General features: G+C 43.6%; 2 protein-coding genes across 6 annotated transcripts; one reads left to right on the forward strand and one right to left on the reverse strand.

The window, feature by feature from the left end:
- The first annotated feature begins 124 nt into the window (after positions 1 to 124).
- On the forward strand, positions 125 to 6,294 carry LOC127005489 (26S proteasome regulatory subunit 7). The gene is made up of 9 exons (XM_050874391.1): positions 125 to 295; positions 1,628 to 1,665; positions 1,864 to 2,037; positions 2,403 to 2,542; positions 2,862 to 3,030; positions 3,634 to 3,798; positions 4,207 to 4,398; positions 4,929 to 5,124; positions 5,527 to 6,294. Exons 1-9 carry the CDS (start codon positions 226 to 228, stop codon positions 5,682 to 5,684), a joined length of 1,302 nt encoding a protein of 433 aa, XP_050730348.1. The 5' UTR covers positions 125 to 225; the 3' UTR covers positions 5,685 to 6,294.
- Positions 5,696 to 14,072, reverse strand: LOC127005490 (heparan sulfate 2-O-sulfotransferase pipe-like). 5 transcript variants are annotated; one of them, XM_050874396.1, is made up of 7 exons: positions 13,995 to 14,072; positions 12,022 to 12,154; positions 10,906 to 11,104; positions 9,538 to 9,698; positions 9,168 to 9,356; positions 8,149 to 8,315; positions 5,696 to 7,378 (listed from the first exon to the last, which is right to left on the reverse strand). In XM_050874396.1, the coding sequence occupies exons 2-7, from the start codon at positions 12,138 to 12,140 to the stop codon at positions 7,227 to 7,229; spliced, it is 987 nt and encodes a 328-aa protein (XP_050730353.1). In that variant the 5' UTR covers positions 12,141 to 12,154; positions 13,995 to 14,072; the 3' UTR covers positions 5,696 to 7,226. The 5 variants fall into 5 exon arrangements, with proteins under 5 accessions (XP_050730353.1, XP_050730352.1, XP_050730349.1 ...); XM_050874395.1 differs by having other exon boundaries at positions 13,967 to 14,056; XM_050874392.1 differs by having other exon boundaries at positions 13,963 to 14,041.
- Positions 14,073 to 14,789: the final 717 nt, after the last annotated feature.

Consider the following 14,789-nt stretch of genomic DNA (forward strand, 5'->3'; position numbering starts at 1 on the left):
TAACCCTTTTAACGATAAATATAAATGAATCTTGTTATTGGGGCCTGGGAGACAGTTTTGGGGTAGAAAATCGCAAAAATAGAAGTCTTAAGGATGAGTACGACAATTTGGTCCTGCTGCGTACGAGGTCGCGCCCCGCAGAGCCTCGAGTCATCCTGGTGATCGTGGTGTCTCCGAGGCGCCGCTGACTTATTTCTTTATTTCCCGCCTTCCCTGACCCTCAAGATGCCGGACCACTTAGGCGCCGACATGCGGAAGACCCACGACGAGAAGAGCGACGACGAGCCCATCAAAGGTGAGGCTGGAGGCTCGTAAAATGGCATAATCGAGGCACCTGTCATGAGCCCTCCTGTTGTTGTCTCGTCACTCGGCTGTTTATTCTCTTGGGTCGCCTTTTGATGGCTCATGAGGGTCTGCGGGTCAGTTTACGAAGCTTTACTCACTAATGGAAGGTCTGAGGCTAAGATTGCATGTAGCTTTTTTTTATTACCTATAGTTAGGCTGCTCCAGGTAAAAAAAAAAAAAAAAAAAAAAAAAGCCCAATAGCGTTAATTAATCTAGTTTTACACCTATCGCACAGTGGAGAATTTGACTTTTTTCATACATATCCTACTATTCATCTTTATAACCAAGAAATGGCTTAATTGTTGTTGTAGAGCCCCCCCCCCCCCCCCTGCTATGAAGTCAGGTTGGGTCTGGTTAGGTTGAAGCAAGGGGGTTGTGGGGGTAAAGAAAGCCCCTCTCTAAATGATGATGCTGAGTTTGGTTAAATTTGTTGTTCAATTATTTTCAATAAATATAGACATAGGTAATTGTGCAGATTCACTACGCGCCTCCAAAATACGATATTACGCCTCCATATTATACTTAAGGGACGAAATACATGTCCCTTAACCATGATATGAAGGCGGAAAAACTTCAAAGTAAAGAAAAAGTGGTAAAGGTAGTGAAAAGGCATATTATACATACGCACACTGTTTTGGTGTCGGCGGTGGTGACAGTGTTGCCAACGATCCGGTTAGCGATGGTACGTTTAGTTAGCGATTAGCCCACGCATGTGAGACCAGGTCCACCACGCGTGGTTATTTATTTTTTTGAGAACACGCACCTTTACCCAAAGGGTTTTGTGAAAGCTTGCTGGTTTGGGCCGGGTATAGTATTAGGTAAAGGTGCGTGTTCTAAAAAAAAATAATAACCTCGCGTGGTGGAACTGGGTCTCACATGCGTGGGCTAATCGCTATCTAAACATAGGTACCATCGCTAACCTTGCGAACCATCGCCAACCGGATCGTTGGCAAGACTGCCACTGCTGCTGACACCAGCAAAAACAGTGCGCGTATGTATAACTACCTATTATGGTTATAATATGGTCTCCACAATTATCGTGCTTTCCAATGTGCCATTTTCAGTGGTGTTAAAGGCAGCAGTAGAGTCTGCCTTCCTAATGATCTTGTAAGGGCTGAAGTGCTAGTGCCATTTTGTCCCGTTTAATCACTACGTACAGTTTACAGTAGTATGCCGTGAAATATGAAGACATGTTCATACTTTCAAGCCCTTTTTTAAAAAGCTCTGGAGTTGATAATTAATATTAACATCAGTAGTAATATGTCATTATCTCATTTTTCAGTTCTGGATGAGGCCGACATAACTCTGCTAAAAGCTTATGTGAGTATGAGCCTTCTTTGTCCTGCCTCTCTTAGGGATGTGAGAGATTATGGTATTGCCTGGTAGTTATGTTATTTCATTTACTGAGGCATTCATTTTCTCCATACCATCAGGTCACAAGATGCAGAGATCAGAGTGAGCTAAAGAAAACAAAACCAGGAGATAAACTTGTATTATTAATGTTGAGTCTCTCCACAGGGTCAAGGACCATACACCAAGGTAATCAAGAACATCGAGGAGGACATCCAGAAGACAGTGAAGAAAGTGAATGACCTGACGGGCATCAAGGAGTCAGACACTGGCCTGGCCGTGCCCGCCCTCTGGGATCTGGCGGCCGACAAACAGACCCTGCAGAATGAACAGCCTCTACAGGTGACAAAAAGATCTTTATTCTTGACCCCCTACTCAAAAAACATGTGCCCCTTAATATGTTAAATAATATACTAGAGTAACTATATCCTGCATCCACTGTGTTGTGCTGTTCTTTACTACAATCCACCAGCGTTGCCAGGTTACCGTACTCAGAGCATAATATTTACCGGTTTCTGACGCCTAACTATTGCCAAGAGACATCAGGATCTAACTCTTTTAATGATAACTATAAATGAGTTTGGTTATTGGGGTCCAGAAGACAGTTTTTGGGTAGGAAGTCGGGAAATATAAGCGGCTGAGTACGACAGTCTGGTAACATTGCAGTCCACCCTTCTGTGTCTCACCCGTCCCCATGCCACGCACAGGTTGCCCGCTGCACCAAGATCATTAACGCTGACTCCGATGACCCCAAGTACATCATTAACGTTAAGCAGTTTGCCAAGTTTGTGGTGGACCTGGCGGACTCCGTGGCCCCGACAGATATCGAGGAAGGCATGAGAGTTGGGTAAGGGCCATGCTGCACCCTTATGTTCCCTTTCTTGTTTTAATGTTGCTGTTTTATCCTTTTTCTTGTTCTTGTTTAGCATCTTTATTCTGCTTCCTTTCTCCTTTCCTAAAATCAGTACATCTTTTCTACTTCTTCTCCTACTTCTTCTTGTTTAATGTCTATTTTCCCTCCCTTCTCCTTCCTGAAATCAGTACATCCCTTATTATTATTATTATTATTATACTTTTCTACTTTGTGGGCTTTTTTTGTTTCCTATTTTTGTTGCCCTTAAGCTACTTCCAATACTTAAAAAAAATAATAACTTATATCCCTCCAGAGTGGACCGCAACAAGTACCAGATCCACATTCCGCTGCCGCCGAAGATCGATCCATCCGTCACCATGATGCAGGTGGAGGAGAAGCCGGACGTCACGTACTCTGATGTGGGCGGCTGCAAGGAACAGATCGAGAAGCTGCGGGAGGTGGTGGAGACGCCCCTGCTGCATGTGAGTGGTGGTGGTGGTGGTGGTGGTAGGGTTGCAAAGGGTGGGAAAGTTTCCAGAAAAATAGAAAGTTTCAGGGCCTGGATATTTTGGGGAATTTTCTAAATTTTCACATGTGGATTTGTGTTAATAAACAAACCAATTTTGGTAAATATAACTTAAGACCTTTAGTAACTGTTTGGGGTTTTGTTAGGTTAGGTTAGGTTTACCGGAGGGTGGCACGAGGCTCAACAGGTGTCACTTAAACAATCCTGCCTGTGTCTCTACCAGGCTAAGGGACATTCACTAACAGACCCCTAAAACTGAAGTCTGAAGAGGCAACACTAACAGCCTTAAAAAAAAAAAAAAAAACAAGCCCAAAGGCACCATAGACAGACAAATTTTTCTCAATTCTCAAAGTTCCCTGGAATTTTACAACTTTAGGTGGTGGTGTTGTGGTATGTCTGCTGTGTAATGATGAGGTCTTGTGCTGATGTGAAGTTGTTGTGGTTATGGAATTCACCCTCACTCTCTCCTTGCTTTGAGACTCCACACAGCAGGAACAGCAACAGTTTTTCTTGTCTTGGTTTGCCAGTCATTTTATCAACATTTCTCATCACCTTGCAGCCAGAGCGCTTCGTCAACCTGGGCATTGAGCCTCCCAAGGGTGTGCTGCTGTTCGGTCCGCCCGGCACTGGCAAGACGCTGTGTGCGAGGGCTGTGGCCAACCGCACCGACGCCTGCTTCATCAGGGTCATCGGCTCGGAGCTGGTGCAGAAGTACGTCGGAGAGGTGAGTTATGGCTGACTTTGGGGATGTGTTATGCTGTTGGATATTTTACCTTGTGCTGCTCTAAAGGGTGTGATAAAACTTAGGCCACAAAAAATTTAAACTGAAAATGAAAGGGACTGAATATTAGCTTGTAGAAATGTTTGTAAGAGTCCATGTCTAGCAATGGAGTGATAGAAAATGATGATAATTATTGTATTACGAGCCAGGCTTCTTGTTTTCATAGTGGACTTTTGTGTTTTCATAGCAAGCTTTTTGTTTTCATTGTCTTTTGTTTTCACAGTTTCCATATCAGGGTTTTTGTTTTCATGGCAGGCTTTTTTGTTTTCATTTATTTTTACCCTTCAGCTGCTTCCTTTACTGTATAAAAGCAGGAAAAAAACAGTAGTAACCTAATGTGTTGTGGTGCAGGGAGCCAGGATGGTGCGTGAGCTGTTTGAGATGGCGAGGACCAAGAAGGCGTGCCTCATCTTCTTCGACGAGATTGATGCCATCGGTGGCGCTCGTTTCGACGACGGTGCCGGCGGTGACAATGAGGTGCAGAGGACGATGCTGGAGCTCATCAACCAGCTCGACGGTTTTGACGCTCGTGGCAACATTAAGGTGAGGAGGCTGTTGGTTTAGATCACAAGGCTGCTAGCATCAATTTAAATTTCAACTCTTATTACTATATGAGGAATGGTTAAGAATCAGTATAAGACTGTTTGAAATTTTAAGTATTTTCACACTGAAGACATTTTTAAATACCTGATGCATACGTATTGGACCGGTGCGTTCCTATTTGATTCCTTACCCTGTTATAGTTGTCCTTCTCTGCCATGTTCCTATTTCAGTAATTTGGGTGCTGGTATTTTATTTATACCCCCATGTTTCTGTGCTTTGCTAAGTTACAAAAGATTAACTGGGCTTGTTTTTAGCACAGATTCTGAAAGATAAAAAAGATAGTCTGAGAAAGGGAAATAAACACGTCCCTTGGGAGGCAGTACTTATTTTTGTTTTATGTTCTTGCTTTCCTTGAGGGGTTGGGCAGATTAGGAGACATTACAAAGTATCGAAAGTAACAGAGGACGGTTAATTACAAGTACAGTTATAAACATGATGAGATGACACTAGACTAACATTATTTCTTGCAGGTGTTGATGGCCACCAACCGACCCGACACCCTTGACCCGGCCCTCATGCGACCTGGGAGGCTGGACCGCAAAGTAGAGTTTGGCCTGCCGGACCTGGAGGGCAGGACGCACATCTTCAAGATCCACGCCAAGTCCATGTCTGTGGAGCGAGACATCCGCTTCGACCTGCTGGCTCGCCTCTGCCCCAACAGCACAGGTAAGGGGGGGAGGTGATTGGAATTATTAGTACCCCCTTTTTTTTTAAGGTGCAGTAAAGAAGGGACAATCACATACCAGTAACAGACAGGTCCTTACTCCCTTTCTCTCCCCCCTCTATACACCTCTCTCCCTCCTCCTTACACCCTCTCTCTCTCCCTCCTCCATACACCCTCTCTCCCTCCTCCATACACCCTCTCTCTCTCCCTCTTCCTCACACTCTCCCTCCTCCTCCATACACCCTCTCTCCCTCCTCACACCCTCTTTCTCCCTCCTCCCTCTCTCTTTCCCTCCTCCTCTCTCCCTCCTCTCCTCCTCCCCTCCTCCCTCCTCCTCTCTCTCCCTCTCCCTCCTCTCCCTCTCCCTCCTGACACCCTCTCCCTCCTTCCTCCCCCTCTTCCAGGAGCGGAGATCAGGTCGGTGTGCACGGAGGCAGGCATGTACGCCATCCGAGCCCGCAGGAAGGTGGCCACGGAGAAGGACTTCCTGGATGCCGTCAATAAGGTCATCAAGGCCTATGCCAAGTTCTCTGCCACGCCACGCTACATGACCTATAATTAAGGGTTCGTTTATACACACGCACACACACACACGCGCACTCAAACACAAACACTCACAGTCTCAATATACATGTCATTCATTATTTTGGATCGTTCATGTTGCTTTTTTCCTGCAAGTTGCTTTCCCCTTCTCAGTTGAGGTATCCAACAGTGAAAGAATGCAAGGGACAGAACCATTTTTTTGTCTGCACTGGGAAAGGCAGACTACACATCCCAGGAAGAACAAAATACAAGCTACAAGGGAAAAGCAACCCACAGCACACCAAATGCAAGGTCACTTTTTCCATGCAACTTGTTCTCTCTGCAATGTGTAGCTTCCCCTTCCCAGTGCAGACTAGAAAAAATGGCTTAGTCCCTTATGTTTCTTCTCTTCTGGATGCTCCAAATGTCTAAGCAGTATATATGTACAGAGAAAAAGATCATCACTCCAGCACTTAAGTTATAGGAAGAGCAATTGAACTATCTTGTAATGGATGATGTACGTGTTAACCAATAGGAATCTTTAATAGCTTTGTTTGGGTATTTATTTACAATCCCACGTCCCAGGTGAACACAGTGGTTTGCAATGGAGGGTGAAGAGTACATAAATAAAAAGTTTTATATGTATATCACATGTATTGTTTCTATTATCACATCACTTCCTGGTTACTGAGAATGCTGCGTAGGGGAAGTTAGTGTGTCAGTATCACTTTAATGTATTTTATGGCTGTATGTCACTCGGTATTATTTGTGTGTCAGGGAGTTGGTAAAAAGTGGTTCTGCATATCTCAAACTACATTATTATATTCACTATTCTCTTTCCTGGACCTCAGAGCCTTCCTGTTTAATGCCCCTTATGGCAGTATGTGACTCAGTATCATTTATTTTTCAGGGAGTTGGTAAGAAGTGGTTCCTTGTATCTAAAATTTCATGGGTGTATTCCTTATCTCTTCTCTTTCCTGCAGCTCAGAGCCTTCCTGTTAGGGGAGGTGTGATAGGGAAGGCTTCTCTTACAGTCTCCTTGTGTTCACATGTACTTCTATCAGTTACTATTTCATACTTCTCTGTGACTGAATCTTCATCTCCTCTTTTCGTTTAGCGTCCTTATTTTCCCCTAATTTTCTTTTCCTGTTGGTGGTCTTTTTAGGTTCCTTTTCTCTTTTTCTTTCTTCTCCTTCTTTCTCTTACTATTTGTTTTTCATTGGTTTTCTTCTTTATTTCTCTTTTTTCATGCTTTCTTTTTTTTTCTTTTCCTGTTGGTCTTTTTTGGTTTAAGTTATTGAGCGGCTTAAACAAATTCTCGTGCCCTCAATGCCACACTTCCTCCAGTCATGTCATTCTACTTCATACATGTAAAGGGAAGATGTTGTGTTGATAAGAACCAGATCACTAGAACCACAGGCAACTCCCTCTTATTTTCATTTAACGTCCCTGTGATTGAATGACAAAAACTAGTTCTGCCCTTTCTGTGACACTCTTTCCAGCCATGTCATTCTCCCTCATACATGTTAAGAGAAGACATTGTAGTGATAAGAATGAGATGACAAAGAACCCCAGCCACCAGTCACGTCACAGGCAGCTCCAGGTACTGCTTGACGAGCCGCTGTTTCAGGAAGTTGTAGAAGTCATACTCAAGGGAGATGTTGGTCCTGAGGGCGGCCTCCACCTCAGGGCTGGTGGGTGGCCGCTGCTGGTTCATGTTGTAGTGCGGCGCTGCTGGGAGGGGCGAGCAGACCTTAGTTGTGGGGGCTCAGAATTTTTATAAAGAATACTAGTCAGCCTAAGAATCATTAAGAATATACAGCTCTTCATTTTACTTTTAAAGGATTATCATGAGAGATCTACAAGTTTTTCATGATCCAGGGATGTCATATGCTCTCTTTTGCTTGATGATATATTATTTCATTCCATTTCCATCCATCCTCAGTCTCTTCAGCAGTTTAACCCGGTAGCAGCAGGGATCATGTTTCTTAATGGTCCCTCCAAGCGAGAAAAATGAGAAAAAATCACCCCTCACACAAACCATTTCATAATATATATCAAAGCATTTGTGATCAGATTATGTATCATCTATTTTGGGGGTTTATATCATGGCACAAATTTGGCCCGTCGCTGCTACATGGTAAAGCCACAAACTTGGCCCGTCGCTGCTACCGGGTTAATGTGTTTGTAATTTGAGGCTCTCCCCTTTCCCTCACCTCTATCCCCCTGGTCCACCTAGGAATTTCCATCCATCCTCAGTCTATTTAGCAATTCAGTGTGTTGGTAATTTGAGGCTCTCTCCTTCCCATAATCCCCATCTGCCAGGCTGCCTAGTAAATCTGTCTTTGTTTTGAGACTTCCCATCTCTCACTTGCATCTAATTAACTTTGTATGCAGTATCATGAGACTTCTTAACCCTACACTCCCTATTTTCCCTTAGTGCACCTGGTAACTACATGCATTCTGATCCTCCCTATCCTCTCCGTCCCATCCCGCAAGAGTACCTAGTAAGTCATTGTGGTAGAGGTCAAGGACGCCGGCAAAGTAGTGCGGGAGGCGGTGCTGCAGGACGGCCAGGGTGACATTGACCTCCTCCAGGATGCCCACCACCGGGAACCACGCCTCCACCTGCCTCTTGGCCTCCCTCAGGGCAGCCTCGTTGTTAAGCTCCCTGGGGATGGAGATCAGTAGGGAGTTAAGATTTGAAAGATGCAGTGATGAACCTATTTTTGAGGCTCTACTTGACACCTCTCCACCCGAAATTGACCTCTCTTTTGGCTACTTTTACTTTTATCTTTTGTAGGAGCGGCGAGTAGCGGGCTTTTTTTTGTACTCTTTTTTATTGCCCTTGAGCCGTGTCCTCTGATATAAAAAAAAAGTGCTTAGATATAGACTGTGAGGAAAACACAGAAATTCTAAAACATATAATAATGAGCAAAATTTTAAGATTCTTCATGGTGCTAATATGGCTTCTGAAGTCAGCCCATAGCAGCATCACACACGGTCTTTGCTGCCAAGTGTAGTTCTAACAAGTTTTCTACACTTTTTGTTGCCCTTGAGCCGTCTCCTTTGTTGTTAGAAAAAAAAATCAATAATCTCAATTTCTTATTTTTACCAAGAGATGTGGAAATAGTAGTACAGAAGCTAGATTACGCATGAGGTTTGTGCCCACTGGAAAAAGAGGACATAGTATATCGTGTAGTGTATGACCTTATTCTTTTCTTCTTTTTCTTCTTCGTCTAACACCCTTATTTTCCCTTGTGGGGTTGGAAGGGTCGATGAAGATATATGGTCGTATTCTTAAGCATTTCGACGCCCAGGCACACAGATTTGACAAGGCTTTCGTGGGAGTTCAGGGCATTTCAAGGGGTAGTTTTATGACCCTGGTGATAGTGTGACCCTTCTTCTGTACCTTGAACCTAAAAAAACACTCGTTAGAACCTGATTAATCTCGTGTTCGTCCTTTGGGAATGGTGTGAGAGGCGGAAGCATCTGGGAATACCGCCCATAGTGTACAACCCACCTACAGAACTCCTTATGGCCGCAGAAGTAGGGGATGGTGAGGTCGTACATATGCCCTGGGAGGAAGGTGCACTCAGGGTCATGGTGCTGCAGACACTCCTCTAAGCTGGTGTAGCGGGGCGGGGCAGGCCGTGTGTAGCCTGGTGGGGTGGCTGCTCCAGGGCGGGGTGTCACACGGGCGTAGTAAAACCTGAAGGAGAAGGAGAAGGAATGAAGTCTTAAGCTCCGTTCACACTGTGCCGACTCTGGGCCACGACAACCCAGCAACTCTTGGTACACTTGGGTATCTCTCTACCAGCCGTCTGGTGAAAATTAAAACTGAAATAGAAGGAATTAACAAATTAAACCTCTCACCCACACCACTACCTCACCTGGACGCCACTTTCTCCACGGGGTCCCTCACCAGGTTCAGGTACAGCGGCATCTTGAACCCGTGATTGCTGAAGTTGGTGAAGTACACATGCCTGTCGAAGCTCACTCGTGGCTCTGGGCTCTCCTGTAGGCGCTCTCCCACCTCCTCCACCAACGCCGCCTGCAGAAGAAAAGTCGGTATTCTTAGGGCCGTATTTTAAAACATTTCGACGCCCAAATTCACCTATTTGACAAGGCTTTCCTAAGAGTTAGGGGCATTTCCAGGAGTAGTTTTATGACCCTGGTGGTATATTGACCCTTCTTCTGTACCGTGAGCCTAAAGAAACACCAATTAGAACCCGATTGAGCCCCTCTTTGACCTTTAGAAATAGTTGATGTGATATGGCAAAGTGTCTGGTAATACCCGCCTTAACCCTTTCGTCGTCCAAGCACATACATTATACAAGGCTTTCATAGGGACCGTTTGTAGGCATTTCCATGGTTAGTTTTATGACCCCGGTGGTAGTTTGACAAAGTTTCTCCACATTTAGCGTAAAGAAACTCATGGGAATACGTTTAACCTCTCTTTTTCGGCCGTATGATCCCTTAATAATATATAATAAGTTTTCTGGATCAATTATTTCAAGTAACAAGTTATTAACCCACCGGAACGTAAACCCGAAACAAGTGAATCCGTGTTCGAAACCGCTGAGCCACTTCGAAGCCTATGAAGCAATGGTAAGCTTTGTCAAATGTGTGTTTAAAAATATGACCCATTACGTACGTTCTTATGCTCTTTCATCTCCCCCCCCCCCCCCACACACACACACAAAAGATGTTCAAATCACCACAGGAATCAAAACTACCACTGGAAAGGCTCAAAACTGCTGGGAAAGCTTTGTCAAATATGTTTTTAAGAATATGGACCATTACGTTCTTATGTTCTTTCACCCCCCCCCCCCACTCACACACAAGAATGCTCAAGTCACCACAAGAATCAAAACTACCACTGGAAATGCTCAGAACTGATGGGAAAGCCTTGTCAAATCTGTGTTTAAAAATACGGACCATTACGTTCTGATGTTCTTTCAACCCCCCCCCCCCCCCCCCCCCACACACACACACAAAAGAATGCTCAAATCACCACAAGAATCAGAAAACTACCACTGGAATTGCTCAAAGCTGCTGCGAAAGCCTTGTCAAATGTGTGTTTAAAAATATGACCCATTACGTTCTTATGCTCTTTCCCCCTCCCCCCCCTCCCCCCCCCCCCCACACACACACACACACCTGCCCAGGCTCAAATACTGCTGCGAAATCCTTGTCATTTATGTGTTTAAGAATATGACCCATTAACTTATGTTCTTCCCTCCCCCACCCCCACACACCTGCTCGTCGCGCGTGAGGTACCGCCTGACGCTGTTCTTGAGCCGCACGTGCCTGAAGCCGTTGCGTGCCTGCAGCCACTGGAGGAGCAGCACCAGCATCTCGCTCCCGCACTTGGGCACGCGGTTGAAGAAGAGCACGTGCGGGGTCTGGTGCAGCGCCACGTGCCGGGGGTCCAGAGCCTCGCCATTGCCGCCCGTCCTGCACAAAACATTTTTACTTCAATCTTCCTTCTCCTTTGTTGTTTACTTGCAACAATAAACTTTCAATCAATCAATCAATCAATTAGTTTCGCGGAATAGGAATCAACATAAGAGGAAATAGGGAAATAAACATAAGCGGCGGTGATTAACTAGCGAAAGGAACAAATTACCCACGAAACCACATAAAGAAATGATAATAGGTTTAAATATGAGCTCGAAGGAATATGATAATTTGCGTAACAGACAAAAACTTAGCAACAACAAGGATTTGGAAAGTTAGTGAAGCTTATGAATCTGACACGATAAAAAAGATAAAATGAGAAACGAAAGAAAAAAACACTGGGCTATAGCAGAATGGAGTCGCTTGCTAATATGGTTACCAGACAAAAACTTACCAACAACAAGGATTTGGAAAGTTAGTGATGCTTATGAATCTGACACGATAAAAAAGATAAAATGAGAAACGAAAGAAAAAAACACTGGGCTATAACAGAATGGAGTCGCTTGCTAATGGTTACCAGACAAAAACTTAGCAACAACAAGGATTTGGAGAGTTAGTGATGCTTATGAATCTGAAACGATAAAAAAAAGATAAAACGAGATGAAAATGAGAAACGAAAGAAAGAAAAACATTGGGCACTGACAGATATCGCAGAAAGGAGTTGCTTGCTAAAGGTTACCAGACAAAAACTTAGCAACAACAAGGATTTGGAAATTTAGTGATATGCTTATTAATGTGACACGACAAAAAAGATAAATCGATATGAAAATGAGAAACGAAAGAAAAAAAAAACACTGGGCATTGACATATAGCAGAATTCGCCGCTTGCAAATGGTTACCTCCTAGTCTACTTTCGCATACAAGGGGAAGAGAACACAAATTAAATGTATACGTTATGTCTTTCCGCAACCAACCTGCTGATGCGGACGTGGTGGTGGGCGGTGTAGGCCATGAGTAGAAGCAGCAGGAGCAGGAGGAGGAGAGTCAGGGCGCTCCCAACCCGCAGGCGAGGCAGCAGAAGAACCAAAGCCATCTCGATCGTCACTCCTATTATAATGAAGGATATAATAGGAAAACGATGTGGGTTAATGAAGGACATACAGATGAGGAAGGAGGATTACTGGAGGACGTACAAAGCGGAGGAAAGAGGAAGTATAGAAGAGGATAAAGGGCTATAATGGAGGAAATATACAGTTGGAGGAAGAGGTATAGGTGAGGGAAGAGAAAATAGGAGTTAAAATAGGGAGAAGAGGATTAAAGGAGGAGGTTACGTAGGCCTACAATAGGAGTTAAAGTAGAGACGAGTGTTCAGGTGTATGGTGTAGGTTCGTTAATTGTTTTGATGTAGGTATATTGTTCTCTTTCCCCTCTCCTCTTCTTCCTCCTGTTAAGTTCTTTTTTTTTTTCGTTAGCAGGTATCGTATCTTTAGTTTTTACTTTACTGGCTAATACTGGGCATATCCTGTTTGTAAGGTTTGTTTTCTCTTTCTCATATCCTTGCCTTCATTCATTCTCTAGTGATTGCAGTGTTGGCGTTTCTTAGTTCTCCTTTTAGCCTCTATTTGCATGTTAATTGTTGTTGATTTTTTTTTTCCCCCGATCAAGTTTTTTTTTTTTTTGTGTGTGTGTGTGTGTGTGTGTGTGTGTGTGTATCCAGTTTGTGAGCTTTTTTTTTTTTTTCGTTCACATCCTGCACTTTTTTTCTTTCACATCCTGTTCTTCATATTCATTTTTTTCTTTTTCTCTTAATTTCCTTTGTTCTTTCACATTCTCGATTTTTCATTCTTTTTCTCTCTTCTTACTTTTCTATTTCTCTCTTTTTCTTTCCTTTACATCATGATTTTTTTCTTTCACATCCTGGCCTTTTTTTTCTTCACATTCCGTTTTCTTTCACATCAAGTTTTTTTTCTCACCTGTAAGATTGTTCATATACTTCCTTATATTTTACCAGCTATAACTAGTATATACGTGCTTCTTCGCTTATAATTGTAATGGCAAGGGTAGGCCTAATAACAATCTGAATTAACAACCCTATCATTGTAACTTCGAAAACAAAGAATAGCGTCAAAAGTTAATTCACGAAGCAGATCGATCCATCACAACTTTCCATTTTCTTTTGCCATCTTCCTGTTTTCTGCCATCACTGACGTCACCGAGCAGGAAAGACAGACACGGATGGAACTTGGAGAATACATTATGTCCAGTCTTCCATCAAATATAGACACAAACACACGCACACACGCCTCGCAATCAGGAACTCAGACTTTGCAACATCAATAAAGAAGTTTCCTAATACGCTATAAGTTCGGTTCAGTTCGCTTCCTCCTCGCTGAAAATAACCATCATAAGCTCACATTATTCGATGGTTGGCTACACTGAAATATAGAGGCTCATACTTTCAAGCATTTCCGGGCTCACACATATACATCTTCGTTTGATAAGGCTTTGATAGAGGCTGTGTTAGTATTATATAAGGGTTATGTCATGAGCCTATAGTTTGACAAGGGTTCTGCACTATGAATATGAAGAAGACACTCATGAAAAAACAACTCTTTGTGGTCTTGTGATATATTTGTTGTGAGAGCCGAAAGCTTCTGAGAATAGACAGAGAATCAAATTATATACAAACAGGAAAGCAGTGATAGAAAGCCCAAGTGTTAAGGGGTGATAGACAGACCAAGTGTTAAGGGGTGATAGACCAAGTGTTAAGGGGTGATAGACCAAGTGTTAAGGGGTGATAGACCAAGTGTTAAGGGGTGATAGACCAAGTGTTAAGGGGTGATAGACCAAGTGTTAAGGGGTGATAGAAAGCCCAAGTGTTAAGGGGTGATAGAAAGCCTAAGTGTTAAGGGTACGTACTGCACACCCTTCACGCGCACTTGCTAACCTTACACTGATGGGCATGGAAGCGTGGGCTATTATCTTCTTCAACTCTCTCTTCCTCCCCTCCTCCTCCTCCTCCTCTCTGCTGGGCATAGATATACGCTTACCCTTGCTCACCCGGTGCTACGAGTTTTTCTCTTTCCTCCTCCTCCTCCTTTTTTCTTCTCTTCATCTTTTAAGTTTTATTGTTTCATTCATTCATCTTGTTTCTTTAGTGTATAGTATTGGGGAAGGAGAAGGAATGGGTGATATCTCTCATTTTTAGTGCTTGTTTATATATAGTGTCAGATTCACATATGTTGGTGGCTGTGGTTGTAGTAGTAGTAGTAGTAATAGTAGTAGTAGTAGTAGTAGAGGCAAAAAGAAGTGTTTGGAAGAAAAAATTAAAAGAAAAGAAAAAAGGTGCAAAGAAAAAAAAGAGCTATAATAGTTAATAAGGAAAGAAGTAGTGTTTACAAGAAGAGTTTAGGAGAAGTGTTAATTTAGAAGAAAACAGTTAATAAACAAAGAAGAAGTATAGGTATATTTAGAAGAAAAGAAGTGTTTAGAGTCTACATTGATTGATTGATAGTCTATTGTTGCAAGTAAACGACAAAGGAGAAGGGAGGACATGCATTTTCAACGAGGCAAGAGAGAGACTGTCACCCTCCCTCCCTCACCTGCCCCGCTCACCTGTTCTCCCCTTCCCTCTCTCCCTTTCTCCGGGCCTCGAGGTGACTTTCTCCTCGGGCAGGTGGGCAGGCAAGGCCGAGATGCCGTTACCTGTGCATACCGGGGGGAAGATGCTCCTCTCCCACCC

The sequence above is a fragment of the Eriocheir sinensis genome, chromosome 30 (genome assembly GCF_024679095.1).
Source record: "Eriocheir sinensis breed Jianghai 21 chromosome 30, ASM2467909v1, whole genome shotgun sequence".
Taxonomy (NCBI): Eukaryota; Metazoa; Arthropoda; class Malacostraca; order Decapoda; family Varunidae; genus Eriocheir; species Eriocheir sinensis.